This window comes from Ambystoma mexicanum, chromosome 7p (assembly GCF_040938575.1).
Source record: "Ambystoma mexicanum isolate Mex_15411 chromosome 7p, UKY_AmexF1_1, whole genome shotgun sequence".
Classification (NCBI taxonomy): Eukaryota; Metazoa; Chordata; class Amphibia; order Caudata; family Ambystomatidae; genus Ambystoma; species Ambystoma mexicanum.
The window spans coordinates 860,627,135-860,653,178 of record NC_090939.1 but is presented as its reverse complement, the minus strand read 5'-3'; the positions used below and the strand labels follow the sequence as shown (position 1 = coordinate 860,653,178).

The 26,044-nt window shown below is 45.2% G+C and overlaps 1 protein-coding gene across 2 annotated transcripts in view; it reads right to left on the bottom strand.

Moving 5' to 3' along the window:
• TPP2 (tripeptidyl peptidase 2) overlaps window positions 1–26,044 on the bottom strand; it is a 1,218,153-nt gene that overhangs the window by 199,338 nt on the left and 992,771 nt on the right. For both annotated transcript variants that reach the window (XM_069637049.1, XM_069637048.1), the window contains 2 exons: window positions 24,607–24,758; window positions 3,559–3,655 (listed from right to left, as the gene is read on the bottom strand). In XM_069637049.1, coding sequence (XP_069493150.1) covers window positions 3,559–3,655; window positions 24,607–24,758 — 249 coding nt within the window. The remainder of the gene's footprint in view (window positions 1–3,558; window positions 3,656–24,606; window positions 24,759–26,044) is intronic.

Here is a 26,044-nt window from a genome sequence, read left to right as displayed (position 1 = left end):
CTGGTGACATCGGCCGTCGGAGGAGGTCCTCGAAGACGGCGTATTGACGTCATCGACGCAGACGCCAAAACATTTTCCGAAGCAGCACAGCTGTGGTGATTACTGTCCTAGATATGGAATACGGATGACCCAATCCCCTCGAATTATGGTGTATAATTTTCATAGAGAAAGAACCACGAATCAAACAGCTGATATTAGCACAACTTCAGCACACAAGGAAACACTGTCTGATCAGTGTAATAATATGACAATCAAACCTGTGTCGGGGAGGAGGGGCGGACATGGCTGGCAACGGCCCGCCAGCCTGGGCGTAGGCAGGCCAGAGGGAAGTGAGGGCCTTTGCGAGGTCTATGGGCTGTTCCCGGTCATGTCTGCCCCGCCGACCAGGGGGTGATGGCCTTTCACACCCCGGGGTTAATTCAGGGTACGAATGGTTTCATTTTCTTTTCAAAAGGAGATTGAGTTGCACGAATATTGCGCAAGCCCAATCTCCCATAAAAAAACAAGATGGCGGCCCCCATAGGAAAAGGGACTGTCTCCTTTCCATTTTTATGGCAGCCACAGGCGATAGGAGCAGCAGGTAAGTGGGGAGGAAGGGAGGACGGAGGGTGGAGAAAGGGTACGTTTTGTTTTGGGTCTGGGGACGACTACTCAATTAATTCATGTCCATCCTGGACAATAAACACTGATGAATAATTCGCTCCATATCAGCTACAGGAAAGGAACATTTTGTCCCCCGGAAAAGCAGGAACCATGCATAGTTTCAAATCTGGAGCAATGGAAACACACAGGAATGTATAGATAGCACGCCCTAAGACCGAGAACTTTTTAACCTGTTAACGTAATGCTGGATGCGCAGTTGTTCATTCAATATATGGCCCAAGGCCAATCTCATGAAGAAGTTGGTGGTTGGGGTAGGGTACATGTTTGTAAGACTGTTGTGATGATCAATGAAACTAATACAAATTTAAATGGAAAAAACCCAGTAACGAAAGAGATATGTTCCTTCCTAAGGCAAGCCATAACCACTGACAGTTTATGGAAAACCCTGGTGCCAAAAGAGGCTTAATGTCATTACTTTGAACTGGTAGTGGGACGATCCCACTGGGAATCTTAGATACTTCTTGTGCTTGAGATGCATGTGCACTTTGAAGTAGGTCCAGAGACACAAGCACTTGGAAGTAAGTCCTCAAGGTCCAGAGACAAGTCAATCCTGCATATCAAGGACCTGAAGGATCTGGGCCAAAGTTGTCATCATCAATTCAAGAGCTTCAGATCCAGGATGGGATCCTCATTTGGCACTAGAATATACCAGCCCGTCAGCAGCGGGACATCAGTTCTATGGTGCTCTTCCCAAGAAGCTGACAAACGTCCTCCAACAGGAGAGGATTCAGAGGCAGATAGGAGAGGTGGGGGATGGTCTGCAGGGCGGTGGAGAAAAGGGAGGCAATACCTCTGTTTCACAATGTGCAAAGAGCCCAAGCATCGGACGTAGTGTGACACCACCCCTACCCCCCCCCCGCCACTGGGGTACTTTGTAAGAAGTCCTGATCACCAGGGCGTAGTGGCTGGTGGGGCAGCAAACACCTGAACTGAAGCAATGCCCCTTCTTCTGAGCTCCTGAACCTCTACCCTGGTGATGTGAAAGGTGAAGCTGGTGCTTACCATAGGGAGCCTTTCATCAGGTGCAGTGGGAGTATGAAACGGACCAAAACACACTACCCAGAGCAGTGGGAGCCAGGGGGTGTTAAACGGCTACACCCAAGGAGTTTGCTTTGGCCTTCGATAACTCAAATCCTTGCAATGAGTAGTCTACCTTAAACCCCAAGAGGTTGTGCCAATCTAAAGGCATGCTCAGGAGTTTCAACTGGACGCCTGGGGTGAACCCAGGGGTCCTCCACCTCTAGTGCCTTCTGATGACTGTGCCATTGCACATGCCACGCAGCCACCTATGTCCAGACCAGAGAGGATCTGGCATGATAACTCTGCCATCCTTGACAAGGGGTGTTTAATATATCCTTGTGGGAGACACTCAGCCACCTCTTACACTACAGTCCAAAGGCCAAAAGAAAATGTGTCCAGAGCGCAGGATGTGTTTGCCGCCTACAGGACAAGGTTGAGGCAAATACCTTATACTCCCAGGCATACAACCTCTTGTTCTCCCAGTTATGGGGCAAAGCGGGGAAGGATGTGGTTTTCATGTTAGCTGTAGTGGCCAGCACTACCAAGCTATCAGGAGAGGGGTGGAAGAGGAGAAATGCCAGACCAAAGGTGCTGTACTATGTTTCCTGGACAGGTCTCTGGCTACCACAGGGACCAATACTGGCTTCTCCCAAGCCTAAAACACTGGTGCTTCAGCTGGCAGGCTGTAGGGTAGTAACGTTGAATCTAGCCTTCGATCTGTTGGGGGCTGACAGTCCCAGTGTGTCCACAATCTTATCAATGATCTTTTGGTAGAATGCAGTAGGCTTTCGAGGAGTCAACACCGGGAGGGTGCCAAACTCTGGGGAGGTATCGGGGCCAGAGGGCTCTTGCAAATTAGAGGCTAGCTCCAACAGATCCTCTCTTTTCTCTGGGAAATCTTGCTTTTCCCTGAATTCAAGTGGCTCCAACCCAAAAGGAATGGCGTCACCCTCCTTATCAAAGGGTTCAGCCAACCTTGACACAAACTTGCTCAACGGGAGTGGCGTGTAGTCCTGAGGAACTCCCAGTGAACACCGCCATGGCACCAAGGTGAGACAAGCCAGTACAGAGGATCCGATGGCGAAGGTGAAGCCTCTCACCACCATTTCAGATCCAAATCCTTTGGAGCTGGGCCTGAACCAGCAGGCATACGGTTGAAGTCTCCAGAGGGATCCGTACAAGTTCTTCTGAGTGCTGTGGTTCCTGTTGAAGCCTCCGGCGGCACTGAAGCAGTTGGTGCCTTGGCAAAGCTGTCTAGCATATTTAGCCTAAAGGTCTTCCATTCCTCCAAGGTCGAGGATTGGGTGGGAAACAGTACCTGTGGGGCAGAATTAACTGAATGCATGGGAGGAAGGAATGGATTAGAAAGTAACATTAATTGAAATTTACATCTGTCAAAAACAGGACACTATCTAGACACTGCGGTCGATTCTGGGTAAATATGATTTTGCACACATGTGGGGATTAGCCGCATCGTATAGCAGGTCTGGATATCACATCATACTTTGCAGCAACTGCGAACATTTTAAACAAAGCAAAAATCATATTTACCCAGAATCGACCGCATCAGAACCCTCTTTGCTATAAGCCTCAGAGGAAGAGCAAGCACTGCTCGAAACACGTGTCAGGCTGTACACCGTTTCATGCAATAAATCTGCAATTCAAGCTGTGTCTCCTTACTCCTAGTGTTGGTACAGTGAGACTGGAAAACGTTCTTTAATTTACCATTACCGTGGAGTGCCAGGGCAACGCACCCACATATCCTGGTCACCTGCTGCCTTCCGATTTCTTACCTTAGTTTGCAAGCGCAGTGTTCCATCTGGGTTTCTCTTGCCCACCAACCCCCTTATTTATGACTAAAAAAACATGGCTCACCTTTTCAGAATCAAGTTGTTGGAGTCTTGCAACATACAGTGGAAGGTGATTAAGATGCGCCTCCTTCAATTCCTCAAAAAGGTCACTAGTATCTAGCCTAAAAAAATAATGTACGAAACAAAATTAGGTACTCTGATATCTGGTATAACAGACATATTTCATTCATTAACACCTCTCCAGGAGAGGGTATTTACCCAAGTAACACCTCTGGTAGTCAAGTAGGCCCTCTTACATTAACAACTTCAGGATATTGCATTCTTTTTTTAAAGTTTGTTTAAAGTGTGCATTTGGCTCCAAAAATAAGTGCTACACATTACACAAAGTTAAAATAAATTAAAATCAATAAATTCAACAGATTATTAAATTTCCACCAATCAGTTAAACATATAAAATTAACAAAGCACTATGATCCTTTTACATATAATGCATCCTTAATATTAGACCAAAGCTTTATCACAGCCAATGTCAGAGAGCTCTGGTACTCATTTAAAATCCTTAACCAAAAGCACTCAGTTTTGAAAAAACCATTGGGACATTAACAAATGTACTCAGTACCCGCCCCCAAGTAAATCCAATGCTTTAAGGCTTCAGCTTCCCCTGCTATTTACACAAAGTCTACATATTCTGTCTTTACAAGGAACTCCCTTGCTGGCATCTACCACTTCACACGTTGTCAGCCGAATTAGACTTAACATAAAAGTCATTCTACTTACTGGGTCCAGAAAAAAGGTCAAGTATTTTAGCGTGCATCATAGTCTGGTGCTGATTTTAACTGATCAACTGGAAGCAATTGGACCATCGCCACCTCCAGGGGCAGGTCCAATAACACATGCTAGTTTGCCTCTGAAAGATCGAGCCAATTTGATAGACATTATTTGGTAGCACTCCAGACCAAACAAGAGCACTCTACAGCGCTTAGCCTTATAAGCCTTAATTATGGGAAATGCCCCCAGCATTTCATCAAAATATCTAAGAACAGACAAAACTTGCAAAAGCCTTAGACACTATTTGCTGACGTAAGTTTGTTAGTTTAAAATACCAGAAAGAATCCCATGTAGCAAACATTTCCACCAACTTCTAAACTCTGACCTTCCAGATGAAGTGATTGAATTCTTTTTTGTTTCTTATGCGATAAGTGAAATACATCACTTATTTTAGTCCTATTCACAATAGATTGAGTTTAAGAGTACTGTGCCTCCATGTTGCATGATTTCGGGAGCCCCATTCTTGTCATATCCAACAAAACAAGATCAGATTAAAAAGCAGGGGTGCAAGAAATAACCCCAGTTTTAAAACTCTATAGGTGTGAATGGTAGCAGATAACGTGCCAAAAGCATCAATCGCTTTGAAGCACTTCACGTGTGTATAAGCGATTTACAAATAAACAATTACAAGGCAAAATAACATTTGTTTAGTGTGTAGTAATACGAGTTTGAGTAGCCATTGGTCATTCCTCGATGCACAGGCAGCCAAATAGTCTAAAAAAGCCACATAAAGAGGGAGTTTGCCTGGTTTATTAACATTTTGAATAAACTGATGCATAATGCACTGGGGCTGGCAGGCAGGCCTTTTCTGAAGCCTACTTGGTATAGCTGCAAAATGCAAGAGGACACTACACATCTATCCAGCTCTTGCAAAATCATAGTGTCAAAGCTTATTTGAGGAATCTAAAAGCACTAAAATAAATAGTTACGAAGATCCCCCCCCCCACCCCAAGCCCCCTTGTTATAAATTAGCATCGGCATAGCCTCAGACCACATTGCCAGGGAAGTCATGGATATTGCAATCTATTAAAACATGGAGAAAATAGTGGCACAAAAATCCAGACTTCCTTAATCCTCATGATGGGCGAGTAGTGTGGGCCGAAGACCACGAGTCAATTTTGCTCTTTTAAAGGCATCCTGGGACACCACTCCTCACAACAACAAAACAAACAAAAAATACTTTTCTGAGTTAACAATGTACCAAACAGAAACTCATCCCGATTTTGGTCAACACGTAGCATGTTCCTCCATTGATGTTGTAAAGTACAACATTCATATTTCCCGAAGGCATTTATTAAGACTCATTTTTTATCTGTTGATCATTAAGGACAAATAAACTCTCATGGTATCAATGCTTTTAGGGCTTCTTAGACGATCTGTATAGATTTGTTTCTCCCTTCTAATAATGGGTTCATCAGTATTTTGTGCCTTGATAATCTTAAATAACCGAGTGCCTCCATGACAAAAGGCCCATTCTTTGAGCAATAACGCCACCCATTTTGAAAATGACTTCAGGTCAGTACAAGGCTCAAGAGTGCTTGGAAAATCATAAATATGATGCATATTTAGAGTAGACCACTTGATACCTTTAAAGTTAACCCCCATTCCCCCAGACTTCTCCATACCAACCACAGTACTAATCTCTGTGTTCATCTTAATGATTACTCTGCAACGGCTGCTGACTGGTACTGGTTCTATTGTTTGTAACAGAATGCGAGAATATAGTGGATTAGAGACAATCTATGGTAGAACCACCTTTACTGCTCAGTCTAATAAACGGATCAGGAATATCACTTGCATTCCAACCATTTAGCATAATTAAATGCCAACAGTGAGTATGTTTCCACCATTGTATCCCTGCAGGGGTTACTGTCTTTTTTCTTAACATCACCTCTGGAATATTCAGCTCCACAGCACCCCGATTATCAACCTATCATGCCTTCTTGTTGCAGTCTGCTTAGCTGGTCTTGCATAGCTTACCTAGCTGTAGCAGTCAATGGGCTTACTTTGTTTTATGGAGAATGAAGTACTTTTTAACAGGCCCGGTATGGCCCGGACTCCTAGTGCAGAAATGAAGGCTATACAGTACTGTGTTCTCCTTATTCTCAAATTCCTTAGCTAATCTGGGCATTCTTCAACGTATACATTTTTTTGGCTCACCTGTAGGAGATGACTTTCATACCTGTGAACACACTCTTGCCTTCTACCCAGAGTGCATTTAACAAAATTGCTTTCTTTCTCGTTGCTGCAGAGGCTGTACCTATGTAGCTTCCACATAAGTCTCGAAAAGCAGTGTTCATTAAGTCTATGGAATAGATGGTTTGCCTTGTGGTGACAAGAACTGAGGAGGTAGAGTTGCCCCATGCATATGCGTTATCTATAGATAATCCTGTCACTCATCGCCAGTTGTGGTGATAATTGTTAAACAGCAGTATTGGTTGCCTTTGTAGAAGACACTTTATGTGTGTCCGATATCTACTTTATGTATCATGAATCAGTCAAATCATGGTCTAATATGCACTTTAGCAGCTCAGAGTAGCGGTTGTAGCCTCCTCGTGCCCCTTCTCCGGTCTGCCGCGCCCTAATGCTGCACTCATTGTTTCTAGATCTAGTAGAGTTCCTGTGTGAGCTGAGGGCTCATGTGAGATTAGGATACAATACCATGTTTGGCCATAATGACAGGTCTTTATGACGTTTGTCCTTAGTTCAGGTTTCTGCTTTCGAATGGACAATCTTTGTGGGCTGTTCTTCATCATCCTCTTCATCTAATTGATCACATGTCTACTACTGGGACTGTTTCTAGGCCATTTTACTGCACTCTAAGGTTATACCATACACTACCCTGGACTCTATTATTGTAAGTCTGGCAATCTTAGGTCTTATCCACGGTTACCCCCACCGTGGCACCATTTTCTGTTGTATATTTGCTTAGTTTTCCTTTCAAGCTATCTGGATCCACTTGGTTGGGTTTAGGCACATTCTTGGTACATTCTTTGTCATGGCTTTTGCACCTGGCTAGTGGGTCACCCTACTGGGAAGGTCAAATATTCTTTTGGGTAGTCTCGGGGGATGCAAGTCCATGAGTACTGGACCCTGTAACTCACCCTGCAAAAGAAGCTTTGTACTCACAAGGTTGTTTTGCCGCTCTTGAGCCAAGTTCTCAAAATCTGGCTCAATGAGCTCTTATCTCTGGGCCCTGGGCTTATTTGGATTTCCCATAAGGCGTCCCATGGGTCCTCTAGCAGTGGAGTTCTGCAAGTCCTCTACTGCAGTTCGCCATTGACTTAGATTACCCCAAAATCTGCTTTGCTTGCTTCCTGCCTGGGTCCTCCAGGTCTCGAGCCTGGAGCTCTAAGAGTGTCTCTCCTCTGATGCTCTTTGGAGTTGGTCACACTGTTTTCCGCACCTGTGAAAAAGACCAGAGGCCTACCTGCCTTTTCCCCATAATCATGTTTATGCCTACTGGATTTGCCCTGCTATTTCCTATGGGAAACCTTTGAACAACTCAAACTCTGTTAAAGTGACTTGCACTATGTGTTAGAGGTTGTGGGGATGAATGTATACGGTTTGGTCGTGGCACAATTGTTCGCGGCCGAATTGACATAATTTTACCCCAGCCAAATCCACCCAAACGAAAACCCCATACATTCCGCCACCCACGCCCTACTTACCTTTTCGGCGTCTGCTCATCTTCTGACCCTGCAGAGTCGGATTGGTCCCTCCTACACGGGTTGGATCCAACAATGCAGGGTCTGCTTTTTTTTTCTTCCCGTCCCCATCTCCAAAACTCTGGAAGCGGAGGACACCCCTGCTACCCGCAAAGGCCATCACTACCAAACATGGGGAGCGGGGGACACTTGCAACCGCTGCTCCCCAGGTTTGGTAGTGATTACCCAAATTGATAGTTTCCAAACAATCGAATGGTATTGGCCAAATTTGGCCAGATTTACCATCAGGTCAATCGGAAACTATCAATTTGGGTACTACCGTGGGGATTACTGTAACTATTCATGTGTTCGAAATTTGGGTCTTGATCATTACCATGTAAATGCATTTTTAGTACTGTCCAATGTTCCCTTTTTCTCCCCACCATTAGTCATTTATGTACTCGGTTTACCAACAGGCACCCGGCATACATTTAGATTATGAGTGGCCCAGGTCTGCCTAGGCCCTTTAAAGTCTTTGCACATACACGGTCTTACAATGTCTTATGTTTAACCCAAAGCACTTATTTGAACATACTTCCTTTTCTATGTGGTATCCCATTTTTCAGTACATCAGTGTCATCCATTTTCTGGGGGTAATTATTAGGACTAACTGGACCTCCATGTCAGCGTTGAGTAAAGCCTGACTGCTCTGCCATAACTACCATTTTACAGAGCTATGTATATCTTTTGGTTGAAATTATCTTGCCATTAGGTTAGATGATTTTACATCCCACCCTCACTAGGAGTCTGTGGAAAATTCTCCAGAATACCCACACAATCTGCTCACTCTTACCCCATTGTGTGTTCCCCAGCCTTTTTGTCTATTCTTTCAATTTCTCTTCAATTCTGCCTGTTAGCTCTGCCTCTTCAGCCTCAATCCGGTTTTCTCTACTCTGCTTGAATCATCAGGACTCTCATCCCCATTTTCAGTTCCCTTCGAGTCTGTTCTAGCTTCTCTGCTCTCATTCTGCATCACCCTTCGCTCCTGTTCTGGATGTCTCTCTCCCCTTCTTTATCAAGCGCTGTCTCACCTGTTTCTTTCCTGCCATTCCGTCTCATCCTCTGCTCTCCCTTCCACTCCATCCCTCCCTCCTACACATTTTTTTCTTGTTCTTTCAATGATCTACATAGCATTCACTTTCTCCCTCTCTTGTACTCCTTGCATTCTATCTAACCCCCTTTCCTTTCCTGCCCCCCCATCACTCATATTCATTCTGTCTCTCACCCCACTAACCTGATTTTCCTGAGGTTACTCTTTTTTTAGCTTCTCTCCCATTCTTGCTCATTGCTCCTGTCTCCTCGCAACCCATCTTTCCTTCCTTGTATTCTCTCTACCTCCACTAATATATATCCCAATCATTCTTAACTGCTAGTCCTCTTGTTCATTCTCCCTTCACCTCACAAACCAATGTCATGTCTCTCTTCCTCCAGTTCTCTGGGTCTGCCTCTTCTTTGGATGTGGCACACACATACAAAGTGTGGGGAGGTGGCACACGTAACCGTACAGGCTTTCCCCATCAACAGTGGGCTGCACTCAGACACAATAAACAGCACGGCTGCCATTTCATGCTGTTTATATTTCCTGAAAGGAAACATGTGCTCTGTGGGCCAAAAGGAAAAGGCTGTACTTGCCATATTGCCTGTAAAGGCTGTTAGGGAGAGTTAGCATTGTTATGCTTCATCCCCTCTCCTGGTGACGCCCACAGCACTTTTTGCTGGACTTCTGGACCTTTTTCTTTTTATCCTGAATGAGGGGAGCTTTTCCATCCACATTCATTCTTATTTGCTCTGACTTTTGGAGCTCTGTTCTCTATGTTTTAACTGTCTTATGGAGTCTGCTTTCCTCCAGATCTCTTTCAAGGCATCTGTGTTGAACTTTTGAAGAACACAGCACCTTAGGTGCAGTGTTGCTGGGAACCATTTGGATTCCCCTTTGAGATTATGTTCTTATCCTTACTAGTTACAGTTCTTAAGGATAGAGGGATACTTTGTATCCTCCCTAAAACTTTATAGTAGGAGAGATTAGCACACACCACCTTATGTGGAATGCTAAGGGTATACTTAGTATCCCCCTTCTCTCTGCTCTTGTGACTTTCTTTTAGTTACATAGCCAACCCTATAGTTATGGCTGAGGGCAGTGGACGTTTTCTACCACCCAGTGTGCTATTTTTTGTTACTGCAGACTGTACTCAAAGTCTTGCTTATACACATTAGGTTCACCTATGCGCCAACAATGTGGCTCCTTTCTTTTTTCACCATTTCTAGCGTGTGTGTTCTTTGTTAGGCCTTCTTCTACCATTCTGGGGGGGAGGGAGGTGTGTGTCTTTTCACTCCCCTGCCCTTTGTCTGCCAAAACGCCTGAACGGAACCAGTTCCCACCGGAACTGTAAAAGCTGAGAGTTTGCAGAGGAGTGTGTAGGAAAACTTAATAAAAGGCGAGGTTCCAGAGGTGAAAGGCAAGTCGACCACTGCACACTGAAGTAACCGAAGCTGAAGACTAACAGACTCCTGCAGACCCTTCTCATCACCGCAAAGCGAGCTCTGCTGCCCTGACCCTGTATTCTACTCAACAGAGGAGCTCCGAAGAGGACTCCTCCCTTTGGCTAGTGGGACCAACCAAGACTGATACGAAATACAAATTGAGCCATCTCCCGTGGTGCTGTGCCTCTCCAGAGCTGCAGACCGCGAATACCAGAAGACCTCTGACCCATTTGAAGTACATCGTCTTTGCAAGGTCGAATCCGTCCAAGTCTTTGCTGAGCTCCATGTGAACCTCCAGAGACAGGAGCCAACTCATCTAAAGTCCCTCTCACCAGAGTAAAGGACTCCAATATCGAAGATCTACCAGGCGAATATCGTCCTTTGTTGGTGCTAAGAACACAGCGCCAAGACCGTTGACTGAAACAGGATACCGAAGCAATCCGTGCCAAGAGTCCTTTCTCTCGAGACTGCTGCCAAGACATCCCATTCAGTGTCCTTCCTTTTGTCACCAGACCGAGGAATTAGGAGACTGGGTCCGCCGCTGCTGTACAGAGGGGAGTCCAGCTATGAGCATTTCTTCTAATCTAAGGTACTTTGGGGTGAAAGGTATAACTAACGCTGAACCAAGAAGTCGCTCTAGAGTGACTTAAGTGCATGTAGAGGTGTCCAGAGAGTCCACTTTACAGCAGGCCCAAGCTGTCGGGTTGTGTCCCTTTAGAGATTCCTTTTGCAGGGTCTCCATCATTGTATTGAATTGTCGAGTAACTTTTCTAGAGAATGAAAGTATCCCAAGGAACTTTTGCTGTTCTGCTGCTGCTTAAGACTTTGAATCCAGTCCAAACTGACTTCCGTGTATAGTTAGGGAATTGGACTTTTAAAGCATTAATTTTCCGAAAAATGTCTCCAGAACGTTAAAGCTCTGCTACTGTATGATTAACCAACCCTTTTCCCTCCGATTTATGAAGTGAAAACTAGCTCAGAAGCAATAAAGCGCTGTACAATGGGGACACACCAAGGAGTTTATAGGTAGGATACAGAGGTAGCTCGTATGGGGAGCAGGCAAGTGTGGAAGTATGGAGGAAAGACGTACGGAGAAGTGGAGAAAACACAGATTGGTACAATGTTTTTCTTGAAGAGTAGGGTCTTCAGGTTCTTCCTGAATTGTAGGACAGCGTTAGTGGATCAGATTGATCCGCATTGGTAACTTGTCCCAGAAATTTGGTGATTAACAGGAAAAGGCAGGTTTCCTCGTTTTTTCCACCTTTGTAGTTCTTTTTTTCCAGTCTGGCAAAGTGGCTTCTGGGGCTGCGTTGGCCTATGGAGATTGTATTGCGCTTCCCACTGCTTTGAAGGTTAAAAAGGCCATCTTCAACAGGATGCATAGTCAGTGCTGCTCCTTGAGGATGGGGGTGAATTATTGCCACCATCAAGGTCTTGGACAACTATTCTGAAACTGAAGAGCTTACATTGCTTAGGTGTGTGTGAGCTAGTACGATGTTTGCGTATTCTTGAGAAAACTAGTGATTCTGGACTGGGTTAGAGTTGAGGCATGAATCAGTTGAACTTCAAATTATGTACTTTGGAGCGCTTGGGGTGGGCACCCATGAGAATTAATTTAATATTTGTCAGGTAGATCTTCAGGAGAGGTATATTTTGGATTGGATAAGGTGCACACAGTGCTCAGTGTGTTTGATGCCACTGGTGCACTTGATCTTTAGGTAAAGCTTTGCATCATCTGTGTATTGGTGAATTTTAGCGACGAGATTCCATGTAGAGGTTTAAGATGACCGGGCTCAAGATGGAGCATTGGTGAATTCTGCAGTTTATCGGGAAAGCCGGAATTTGTTTGGGTCATCCGGATAATTTGGTGTCTACCGAACCACTGTTCGACAGAAGCCGTATGCATGTGATAGGTATACAGTTGTTTTGCCTCCAGTTTTGATGTAATTATTGATGAAAAAATGACATTGAAAAAAACGAATTGAAAAATATAGGAGGGGGGGGGGCAAAAGAACAGAACCGTGGTCATGTTGTGCAGGGCTTTATGGTCAAATGGAATCAAGGCAATATTGAGGTCCCCTTTGTGAGTAAGGGAGTCATGATGAGAGTTGAAACGTGAAGCATTATAAAGGCTTAAAGTCTTAGGCTCCAACTCTCAACATTCACTGAGTTACACATGGGCCCTTGTCTAGCAGAAACACACAGTTATCCATTAAACGCAAACAAATTCCAGAAAGGAAGGTGTAGATATAAAGCATTGAAAGCCAAGATTAAAGGGGTTCTAGAAAAGAAATGAAATACATGCCACTATGAATCAGAGTGGAAATAGGATTCAGAACGTATATAAAACAATGGAAAATAAATAAAAGCTCCAAATTCTTGCATTCAGCATGCCATTTTAGAGGGACAATGAATAAAGAGTTTGACTGTGCCATGAGAGAACCAGGTCGGCCCTTGGTGAGAGTTGAAACCAATGGCAATACTTTCAAGAATCTGAGGACTAAATTCACTCCAGTAGAGACTGGTAGGATAGTTCTAAACTAGGTCACAAAGCCTTGGATAAACAAACAAGGCCATGCTTACCAGTTACATCCAAGGTTTACCTCCCCTCCTTAGGAACATGGAAAAAGGTTTGTGGGAATAGCAGACAGGTGGGACCACAGGGAGAGGGGCCGACTGTAGATTGTTATTGCATATGTGCGCTTTGGATCAGTCTTACAAGGCACATACTTTTGGCATTAATGTCAGGATAGTGGGCCAGCTGTGCAGCAACTGACCATAGTTTCACTGGCTAGGAAAAGCTGAAAGGGAGATGCTGCGCAACCTTCTTATACTCATCAGTACCTGGGTGCTGAAGGAGTATTTATCACAGAGGACAAGATGAGTGGCTACACCATCAAAACAACTAAAACTATGCAAACCCATGCCTGTCCATACTATGAGAGGAAACAGCAGTCATATTGTATGAACTCTCTCTGGTACATTTTTGTTTTCCAAAACTAGATGCTCCACTTTAAAAGTCCTATACTAGCAGAGGACTCCTTGGACACTATTTGGCAGAGTGTAGGTGCCCTATTGCTTAAGGTTTCTATGTTTTTGGCTCTGTTTGGTGCAGTCGGGAACTTACGTTGGACAGGCACCCAGAGCTTATTTAGAATTATTTTACTGGACAGCATAAAACATCTGCATGTAGTCCAGTGAATCAGCTGAAATCAAGCGTGCTAGGTCCCTAAAGCTTTCTCCTTCCCACCTAGACCAGGGGCTGACTTTCCCCCTCAGGGCTGCCCGTCACCGTATGTCTTCATTAGCCTTGTGTGGCATTGGGGAGACCTGGGGAGCAGCCATGTTATGAGTTTTTTTTTCTATTTTCTATTTACCAAAATCGAAGGTAAGAAAGCATCTCTTGGGCTGTGCCCGTTAATCTACTGGTTTTTGGACACATTCTCTTTTTTTTAAAAAAAACCCATCTGTCCGTCTAGATTGCCTTGGCCTACCCCATCCCCTGCAGCTTCCTGATTGTGTGCAACCCGCCACCTCCCTTGTCGCCCATGATTGGCTAAACCAGACGACTTGGAACAGCCTCACAGGGCAGCCTCCCTGCCCGGGTAGCCCCATCAGCTAAGGACCCAAGGCAAAGGGCAGCTCCTGCAGAAGCAGATCCTGATTTTTTTTTGCCTGTGGAGCCTGCAGCACAGCCATCAACGAGCAGCAACTGACAGTAAGCAAGATTTGGTGGGCGGGGGACAGCCATTACTGCTCCACATTAAAGTGTCCCACCACTCTTATTACACAAAAGCTTGTATTCTGCTGCATGTAACCCATGATTGAATGGTAGCCATATCTGACATTTAAGCCAATTGTGTTAGTTAGCTTTATCTGGCCGATTGTGTTAGCCATATCTGGCATTGCTGTTGTGTCCTCATCCTGGGCTATTCTCCCACTTTGAGTATCCCAAATCTGGGTATTACCGTTGGCGCTGTTGTGTCCTCAATCTGAGCTTTCTCCCACTTGCCAGGCAACCCAAATCTAGATGTTACCACTTTTACTTTTGTTTCCTCAAGTCAGGTTCTTCTCCCACTTGCCAGGCATCTGCAACATAGGCCTCCCTTTCACTTGACTGATATCAGAAATATAGTAACCGTTTTACTGCTGTGACCTCAAAGCTACCCAATTTAATTGATTGGTTATTTGTAATGCGCACTATACAGCAATAGTGTTTCAAGGCGCATCAAGCCATGGGAGAGAATAGAGATGAGGAAGAAGGTCTAAAACAAAAACAAAAATGTTCTTAAAAAGGTCTTGAAGCATTCATAGCGTGCAAGTGCTAAAGAATGAGAGCAGGGGAGAGGAGGGCAAGTGAAGGAAGGGGGTAGAAGGGAGGAAAACAAAACACTGACTAGGTCGTGAGATGATTTAGAACATACAAGTGCTGAACATGAAAAAGGGGAGAGGAAGGGAAGTGCTGGGGTGGGGAAGGTGAGAGGTACAAAAAGGCAGGACAAGTAAAAAAGTGTGGGAACAAGTAGGTAAACTGCATTAAGGAAAAATTAACATGGAACTCTAGGGGGTCAAAACATCTATTTGCACAAGGGGGGGGCTATTGGAATCAACTGATGTTCTTCATATTGTTGCCCCACAAGAAACCTGGTTAGTTAAATCTCCATCTACCCACAATCGAGTCAAGATTTATAATTAAAAGGATAATCCAGGGTCCAAGAGGAAGGCCTAAAGAAGCTTTGGCATTAAGAGTAAAATACCCATTAGAACTAAATGAGGTTGAAACAAATTCAAATTATCTCTTGTCGGGGGAAGATTCAAATGCAAGGTAAAGATGAAGGTGCTTATTACCACCTATAATCCGCCACTAAAAGAGCACTGTGAGTGATGTCCTGGACTTTGCTATGCCTTCTTACTGACTCCCACAACTGTTTAATTCATTGGTGCTGTGCAGTCCCTCTAGCTTCTATCCTTATCTCTCCACCACCCCTATGGCACTCAAGATCTGCCCCATCTACTCTTGTTATACTATCACCTATCCTACCTCTCTCACACAAAGTCTGGAAGGAAAAAGTTTAAAAAAGACATCTTGACCACCAACCCTGGTCTACCCATTGCAGACACCCAAGTCAGCGCAACTTGAGACAGATTGTCAACGATAGCCTCTTTTCTGTCCCCGCTTCAGCTCTTTGGAATCCTCATCTTATCTCTACTCTCTCCTCTCAAACATCTTCACCCATTAATGGTGGCACTAGATGGGAAGTACTCTTGGTGGGCTTATCAAGGTGCATTATTAATGTATCGCAATGGCTAGTGCCATGCCATGCTCATGGCTCAGGGTCCTTAACCCAACCTCCTCCTCCTCGACCAGTGCTTGCCGTCCCTCATCCACTTCCTTCCTACACCTGCTACTCCTCCTTCCTCGCTCTCTGCCCCCCCCCTCTAACTGATGTACCACGCCCCTGCACCCCTCATCGAAAAACCTTCAACGGCAGTGGCCGGCTAAATCTAGCCACGCTTAATGCTCGCTCTTCTATCGAACACTCTGCCGACATCTGCCTCCTCCTTGAGGACCTAGACCTAGATATCCTTGCTCTTACTGAGACATGGTTCAAGGCCAGCTCAGTCACTGCTTTTGACTCCCTTCTCCCTGATGGCTACAAAATCACACCCAAGCCCCACCCAGACCGGGCTGGCAGTGGGGTTGCATTGCTCTCCCCGAGTGTCCCTTAGTACCTCATACCCACCCAGCCATACACCAACTTCGAGAGCCTCGTCTGCAAGCTGCTCATTTCTCCCACTTCTTCCCTGATCATTGCCACTATCTACAGCCCACCTGGCTCTACCACCGTGTCCCTCTCAGAATGGGCTGATTTCTCCCCCTCTCTCCTCACATCCACCTCTAAATTGCTTCTCCTAGGTGATTTCAACATCCATCTGGACTCATCACTCATGAGTCTACTCTCTTCCATAACCTCTGCACCTCGCTCTCCTTCTCCATTCTACCCTCTGGTCCCGCCCACTCAGCTGGACACACTCTTAATGCCTTGGATCCACACTGAACATTTCCTCTCCCCCACCCTCCTCTCCTCGCACTTGAGTCCTCTCTGCCACCCGACCGCACCTCCACAAGCTCATCTTCCTCAACAAATTCAATGAAAATACTTAGTTAAGGTGACGTTATGGTTAAGTTGCACTAATAAAAATCTATGAAATTCAATGGAAAAACATTGTTACAGGGACGTTATGGTTACAGGTAAAACCGAAAAGATCACAAATCTCATTGATGACATCACATATCTGGCTCACTTACTTTGGTTCACTGAAAAATCTAGGCCAGGTGGTTTTATCCACTGACAATCAGAATATTACAATTCAAAATTGAAAAAGGTGCTGTATATCAAAACGTTAACCTTGTCATATGTTCTTAAAGTACTTAACTTAGGGTTTGGTCTCAGCTTATGGTGCACATGCAAGGGGCAATAGCAGGCCTCAAACACACAATTTGTATACAGGAAGATAAACTTTAATGCCATTAACATTTTCTGATGATGCTGTTTCTTTCTTCCTTAGGAACAAGTTACTTACCTGTAACTGTTGTTCTCCAGTATGGGTCTGGCATGGATTCACATGCTCATGAATATTCCCAGTCATCAGGCTGGGAATCCTCGGTAAAGAAAAAATCAGTATCAGTTTTGTTTGTGATCGGTCTTTCTTAGTAGTAACCAATCACTGATCTCTGGGTCATACTGCCCCCAGCCAATGACTGTCCTCTCCCTAAGCCCCTCCCCTGGCAGCCATTCTCAGATTTGGTAGCACGTAAAGTGGCAGTATGACCAAGTGAAGAGACGCAGAGGGGAAAGAGGGAGGGTTCGCATGTGAATCCATGCCAGACCATTGCTGGAGAACAACAGTTACAGGTAAGTAACTTGTTGCTTTCTCCAGCATGGGGTCTGGCATGGATTCACATGCTCATGAATATAAGAATACATAGCAGTATACACATGCACAACCACGGGAGGTGGAAACAGGTTCAACATTAAGCAATACAAAAACTCAACATTAAGCATCTCTTACCTTCTCACCAGGATCACCTTAAGCGAACAGGTTGAGCAGCACTGCTTGGCCGACCCTGGACTCCTCCCTGGAGTCCCGATTGACGCAGTAGAATCTTGTGAAGGTGTGCGTCGACCTCCACGTAGCAGCCCTGCAGATGTCGACCAGACAGGAACGCCGTGGTAGCAGCGATCGCTCTGGTCGAATGGGCTCTCGGACGGCCGGGCAGCGGTCGGTTTGCCAACCGGTGACAGTGCATGATGCAGCCGGAGAGCCATCTGGAAATGGAAGCCTTCGAGAGAGCCTTCCCTTGATTCACAGGTCCAAAGTTCACAAACAGCTGTGATGTCTTCTGAAAACTCTTTGTGCGGTCCACGTAGAACTTCAGCGCTCTAGCTACGTCCAGCGAGTGCAGAGTCCTCTCGGCCTGCGACGAAGGCGACGGGAAGAAAACTGGCAACACCAAGGGCTCGTTGAGGTGGAAGTCCGATGGCACCTTGGGCATAAAGGAGGGGTGCGTCCTCAGCACCACCCTTGTGTCGTGAAAAGTCAAGTATGGAGGCTTGCACGATAGGGCCTGGATCTCTCCCACTCGTTGTGCGGAGGTGATGGCCACGGGAAATGCTGTCTTCCACGACAGGAACTTCAACGGCGCCGAATGCATAGGCTCGAATGGGGCCTCCATCAGCACCATGTTGAGCTCCCACGCCGGGGCAGGGGCCCTCACCGGTGGGAACGATCGAATAGTCCCTTCATAAATTCCTTCACCAGGCGAGGAGACCACAAGGACGCCCGTCCTGTAGTTTTGGTGTATCGGGTGATGGCAGCCAGATGTATCTTGATGGAGGCGTGAGCCAGTCCAGCTTTGGCCAGCGACAGTAGGTACGGCAATACTTGAGGGGCCGTAATCCACAGAGGGTTAATCTTCTGTGCACAGCACCAGACAGAGAACCTCTTCCACTTATGTCCATTGCACTTGAGAACGCCTTGGCTTTTGCAAGAATCTCTCTGCAGTCAGCTGGGATATCGTATCCTCCAAACTCTAGTGCTGCAGGAGCCAAGCCTGCAAGTTCAGCGACTCTGGGTCGTGATGAAGAATGGCGCCTCCTTCCCTGGAGAGAAGATCCGTGTCCGTCGCCAGCTTGATAGGTGGGGACGTTGACAAGTCCAGAAGGTCCGGGAACCAGATCTGTCTCGGCCACGCCGGTGCGACGAGGATCATCCTGCACCTGGACCTCTTGAGCTGGTTGATGAGACGGAGCAGCAACGGAGGGAACGCGTACAGGAACAGGCCGTTCCAAAGGGCTGGGGATCTGGTGCCTCCCTGCTTCCGGATGTAGAACATTGTGGTGGTGTGGTCGGTGAAGATCCTCACCACTTTGTCCTTGAGGGATGGAAGGAACGATTTGAGCGTCCAGAACACAGCTCGTAGCTCCAGGATGTTGATGTGGAGACACATCTCCTCGGGAGCCACAGGACTCTTGCGTGGAGATCTCCGGTGTGGGCCCCCCATCCCTCCAGGGAGGCGTCCGTCGTCACCGTCTCCTGATACGCAGGGGTCTGAAAGTCCGTGCCTGCCGTGAGGTGCATGCGGGTACCCCACCATAGAATCGCCCGACGGAACTCCTCGTCGGGCAGTATCCTGTCTTCGAAGCTGCCCGCCGCTTGAATCCAGCGGGCGTCGAGGAACTCTTGTAGCGGACGCATCCAAAGTCTGCAAAGGGGCACAAGGTAGATGCATGAGGACATCATCCCGAGGAGGGACTTGATGGACCTCTCCCTGGCCACATCTGAGGCTAACGGGCTGCACCTTGCCCAAAATGGCCTTTGTCCTTTCTTCCGACAGAGATGCCAATCGCTCCACTGTATCGAGCTTCGCTCCCAGAAACAGTGCCACCTGCAACGGAACCAGGTGGGATTTGGGGTAGTTGATGGCGAATCCCAGTTCTGTGAGCAGGCGGACGGTCCTCGCCGTGTGTTCGACGGCGAGTTCTTTTGACCTTGCACCTGCCCTAGAAGCACACATTGCCAGATGGAATAAATGGCCTCTTTCCATTACAGGTTTAATCAATGATTAAGTGAGCTATTAAAATGAACTCTCCTTCTAAGTCTGCTATTTAACACAACTATTCCAATCATGGGAGTCATTTTAAGGGGAGGGAGGGCAGGGGTGTTTGTCCCCCCCCCTCCCAAACATTTGTGGCACACCATTTTGTCCCACCCATTTAACATGGCACCTGCTCATTTGGAGGTCATGCCCCCCACCCCCTCAAACATTTTCGGCAAAATTACTCCACTGATTACAATGGACCTTTGCACGAAATTGCTAAAAGAATTAGAAAAACAAACTGAAAGACTTATTTGGAACAAATAAGAAAGCAGGATTAAATAGATAGATGTTGCAGGCGGACAAGTGAGATGGAGGTTGGCCCTACCAGTGTGGTTATGGGAAGGTGTCAGATATGAGAGGCGGACACATAGGTGAAGGTTTTTCCACAAGACGCCACTTATTAAATAATAAAAGATGTGATAAACGCCCATCTTTCCCTAACCTAACAAGGATTTCCCAGCCTGTCAAACTAATACTAAAAGAAAATGACCTAGTGTCCAAAATGTCTTTCCCTCACAGTAATACATACAACAAAACCATACAGGGATTATTTGGCATCTTCAACATACATGCAAATATCAAGAAAAAAAATTCTTATGATCAGGGTTGGATCCCCTTCCCCTAAATCACGTCCTTCACTTAGCAAGGTAACTTCCTTATGTCCACAAGGTTTCGCACTCTTATGACAATTGACAATTGTTACGGTTTCCACTTGGCAAGGAGATCAAATCAGCTTACCACTTTACATTACATCGTCATAAACCGCACCTTAATCAGGATAGTTGATTCAAAGGTTCTACTTGAGTCAAGATGGTTATGCAACAGTTCATCAAACACAATGGTGGAATTGCAATTCTTTTCCACCTTCTACTTCAACCACAACCTTCAAACACAATTACTTTTCTTCCTGGTCCACTCTCCTGCCAGGACTAACCACTAATTGTCCCTTTCCTGGTACACTCACCTGCCAGGATAAAGCTATTGTTACTACTGGTACGTTATGGTAAGGCTTGTTCATAACTTTCCATATTTAACTCTAATGGGGGAAAGTTAAACCAACATCTTTTGGTAGAAGTCTTTTGACTTGTAAAACAGTTGGCTTATCACTTCTTTCATACACAAGAGGACGATGATTCTTACATTGATTTGTTTGCCATTGGCAATGCAGGTTGTAATTCTCTTCCCCTTGATCATTTCTACAAAGAGGGCTTTTCCCCTGCTGTCTCGGACTTCTTTCCACACAATCTACCAGCGGCTGACAATGTGATTTACAACTTCTATGATAGCTACATTCAATCTGCCTTGATATCTCTTGGCTTTGGCAATTCATGAAACAAGAACCCTTATTTGGATATCCCTCTTTGGTAAAAGTGCATGCCTTTCGTTTTTTATTTGCCCTTCTTTGGCTTGGGCAATGCTGATTATAGTGTACTCTTATTAGGCCTCTCCTTTCGCATATGTCGTATTCACTTTAAGAATTGTCCCTTTTGGGCTTGCAGAATGCGTGTTATTTGCTTCTGTTCGACCTCTGTCTTGTAAATAATTACATTTGGTTTGAGTTGAACCGTTCAGTAGTCAAAATGAACCTTGTTTTTTAGCGGTCGGTTTTGGAGCGCCACATGGTTACCTCAATTAGGCCAACTCACCAGTTGCTGCTGGTGTCTCTTCAGGACCTGCTTCGTCTGCTCGTCGGGACAGTCCCCGCGCTTGACAGATAGTCGACTTACAGCGGGCCGCGTTTCAATGGAGCTCCCTCTGATCCACACACTCTCTGGTGCAGTCCACACACTGGAGTGATTTATAGGACACAGAGTGCTTCTCTCCCTCAGGACAGCTGGTCTCAGTACAGCTGCCTGCTGTGTGTCCTCTGCATTTCTTGGGTACCACAACTTCAGCCAGTCTCTGCACGGCATCCCGCAATCTGCACAGTGGCTACACCATCCTCTGCTTCTGCTGCCTCCTCCCTACCGGCACCTGAAGGTCCTTTAAATATTTAAAGGTCCCGCCTAAGTGTGGGATGTTACAACCACTACAGTCTGGTAACTTCAGACCACTCTTCCTTGTCACAGTACTAAGAGCATTATGGGACTGGAAGTCCATAATATTCTTAGTTGAATTAACATGAAAATCTTCGCTATCTTTTATTTCACTTAATTTAAAGGATTGAGATCGATGTTTAGGAAGGTTTGTAGGGAATTGGGGTTTCTCTCTTAGGTTTAACAGAACCCCATGTAGAATTAGTACTACTAAAAATAGTAGCTTTTACTCCCCGCTTCTGACATACATCCTTTTCATATGCACAAAGACGACACTAATATTATGGATATGGTAAGAGTTTGGGAGGGGAGGTATTACAGTGACAATATGCCATTTAATATTCAGGCATTCGCAAACCTTCATCCTCAGAAGACGATTACTGTGTCTCTCTTGTCGGAGTCACCACATTCCCTTGATAGCCTTCTCCTCCCTTGATAGCCTTCTCCTCCCATGTGATCCTTCGCCCAGATACACCCCCCAACCCCTGCATCCCCTAGGGTTAGGATCAGGTAGTTTCTGCTTTTCCCTGGGCACATGAGAGGAGGCTTTAGGCTGGGATTCTGGGATCAATCTGCAGGATTCACCACATTATCCTATATTTTGGCTGCCCAACTTTGCTCTTTGCTGGACCAAAAGCCAGCTTTGGTACTTTGAGCTGGACATCTGCTAAATCAGTCAAGCTCCAACCATTTACCGCCCCCCCAGTCCCCCCCCCCCCCACTCTCCCTCCGTCCCAAGAGGTGTTGGCTATTCTCAAGTATAAGTTAAAAGACCCTGTTAAAAAAACCTTCCACTCTTGTGAAGTACGTTGAAAGGTTGGCATTGCGAAAACCTCATCAAAACCTCTCTTCTGGCACTTTGGCTGACATTTTATGCAACTTTATTATTGGCAAAAAAAAACAATATTTGTATGAAATCTGACAAACTTTAGGGCTATTCAAAGGAGATAGGTTGGGCATGCATGGCTTTGATTCACTATTTTGAGCACGTTTCAACAGGAGATACGCATGAGAGGGTCCCAACTAACTGAAATAATTATGTATCAGGATTTGGATGTGTTTGAGGGGAAGGATATTTTAGAATATCCTCAGACCACAGGAATTCTATGTTTGTGAGCCTATGGTCTGAGGATCTGGGAAGCGTGCTCAAAGCTTAAACTGTGATGAAGTTTTCTGAGCTGATTCCGTGGGTGTCATTCAACATGAAGAATAGAGACCTTTAGTTTAAACTAGTAAAACGCATTTACGGTATCCCTTCAGGGTTTTCTGTCGGCCTTGCCCAATCACCAGATTACCGGCAGGGTTTGTGGCAGCAGAGGATCTCTGGGTCATAGCCTCTGGGCTTATCGGCAAAAGGTGTCAGCCACAGTGAATATAACTGTAAGCTGGTCTTTCCAGGAAACTTCTGTACTGTTCTTATTTGAGCAGAAGATAGACTAAATTGTTGAAGACTAACCAAGAATGAAATGACTCACATCTTTTTATAACTCGTAAAATACTTGCATCTCATCCTCGCGCTGTGTAAAAATTGAGAAATATGGCATCATAACTATGTGCTTTTGAAAGAATAGGCCATAATAAAAAGACTAAAAGCCTTCTCTATACCTGATCTATATGTGATGCAGTTTGCACGTTATGAAACCTTTAATATAATTTTCTTGCTTTGCGATTTGTCTTGTTGGCAAACGGTTGATTTTTGTTTATGTTCAAGAATCCTTTTACTAAACATTTGGAAAACCAAATACAGATGCAATCCGTGCTTGAATAGAAAGTAACCAAAAGCATTTTGGGGGCATTTAAAAAACCCACTACCAGGACGTTGTTTTAAGCCAACAACGCACATGTAGGCTGTAACATTTGCATAAAATCGCTAGAGCAGGCAACCCCTGAAGAATTAAAGAACAATGCCACGGAATTTGCACACCAATTTCAAAAGCTGCCCCAGAAGGTTCCAGGTTTTCATAACCAAGGCTCTATGGTAGGAGTGGTGTACAGTGAGGAATGTATTTTGTGTCATTCCTTTCTGTCTCGGTGTAAACAAACTATGCACTGTGAGGAAACATTCAGTGTGCTAATTTCCAGAACAGCTGTAATATAATGCTTGGCTACACAGTAGTTTTATGCAAAACTAAAGAAATGTATGCGCGAAAAGCTGAAACAGGAAGAACAATGAAATATGGCATTAAAGAAGCATTCTTGCATAAAAAACAAGAAGCAGTTTACAGCCTCTGCATGTGAACTTTATCATGTTTATGATCAATCAAAACACGATTTAACATCACAGAGGAACACTGCAGAACCAGGTAGCCTGCGCAGAGACATCTCCAATACCAGAAAAGAAAAGGGAAAATCTTCCGTGGCAGAATTTGCTCTCAGATCAGGAGGATTAAACCTAGCATTACTCAGAGGCACAACAGTGGAAATATGCATCGAGCAGCATGTAAACAAAACAAGTTCTTAAAGGCAACATTCTACAAGTCTCCCCGAGCTCACACAATTTCACAAAATAGTTGAAACTATAAGCGCTTTGCCCATGATGTACTTGTTCTGCATGGCACGACAGGTAATTGACACAAGATTCCCCTTACTAGTATCTTCAAGTGATTTGAGAGATAAAGCTCCTTCTACCTAGGCCTAAAAAGTATTTGCATGCAAGTAATGCAGAGAATGGGCGAGACATGTAAAGAGGGCATATAAAGCAGAGCATAGGCACGTCTTATTGCATAATATTAAACCAATATAAAATGTTTTGCAGTTTTGTCCCATGATTTTGGAGCTGGAGTACTAACAAAAGTCAAATTAAAAAACAAAACAACAAGCGGTTCAAGTTAAACACAAAAAGGTGTAGCCACACAAACACATTGGTAAACTTATTTAAATATTAATTTTCTTTTTACTTTGCCATCCATTGGATCTTCAAATCTCTTAGGGCTTCAGCAAATTCTTCCTTAATATCTTTTTCTTTATCTGCATCCTTCTCCTTCTCCTTGCCTCCATTCTTTGGTTTTGTAGGTGATGGCACAAGATGATAGTGAACAGAGACCACATCCTAAATAAAAATAAAATTAAGGTGATTACGTAGAGTCTTTATACTATTAAAGGACAGAAAACACATTCAGATTGATATAGGACATTCAACTATGTGTTTGTTCAACTCTGTTGTACAATTAAAGACATTACCTATTAACTCACAGATTTTAAATACACAAAGTACTTCAATTAACTGCACAACTCCACACCCTTGCTGTAGAGCCAATGAACAAATTACTTAACTGTGTAATATTCTGAGGGATGTTCCTCCCATGGATTCCTCATCAATGATAACTGTCTCCCAGCGCAGATGCTTTTAGGACACCATTACGCAACCAGGGGCACTGTCTGTCTCCGCCCCTGCACCGAGCACCAAAAGGACATGGGAGGCAATATATGGCAGCAATGTGCCCCGTGACCTGGACCTAAGGACCCAGCACTATGATGCTGAGGCAGAACCGAAAGGTGTACTTGCTATTCGTCAAGTGGGGTAGATTGGGAGGGCGACGAGAATCCGTAGGAGGAACATCATCAGAAAGAGCATTACTGAGAGGTAAGTGATTTGTCCTTCTAATGGATTCCTGCCTCCCACGCCGGACCTTGGTCTTGGAAGAGAGAAAGGACACCACCTAAACCAGAAAACTCTGGAGGATCGCCCTACTGAAACGAGCGTCCTGCCCCATCCTGCCCAGATTGACAATCCAAGCAGTAATGTTTGGTGAACATGTGTAGCCAGGCCCCCATTGCCGCCTGGAAAATGTCCAGAACCGGGCCTTGTCTCTGCAGGGCAGAGGTGGAAGCCAGTCTTCCGGTTGAATAGGCTAGGAGACCTTCAGGTAAAACCTTACCAACCAGATTCTACCATTATGAAATGCAGAGGATAATCCACTTCGATAGGGTTTGTTTGTTCACAGCCCTGACAGCATAAACCAGGATAACCCACAAAAATCTGGTCACCTTCCCTGCCATCCCTGGTAGTAGGGATGTGACAACCTAGGGCCCGGACCGGGTCTACCCTATGGAATCGTTCCTTTGCCTTAGAAGGGTCAGGCAGAGGACAAAAAGATAGTAAGATGGATTTTCTGAGAGAAAAAGAAGCCAGGGATCACCTCCGGGAGGACGGAGGGCCTCACTCTCAATGTTACTTCCTCCTTTGAAAAAAACAAATTAGGTTTCACTGACAATGCCTGGAACTCAATCTACAGTCTTGTGGAAGCCATGGCCACCAGGAAAATCGTCTTAAGTGTGAGCAATCTTAAAGAACAAGATTGTAGGGATTCAAAAGGAGTACCCAAAAGGAATGTC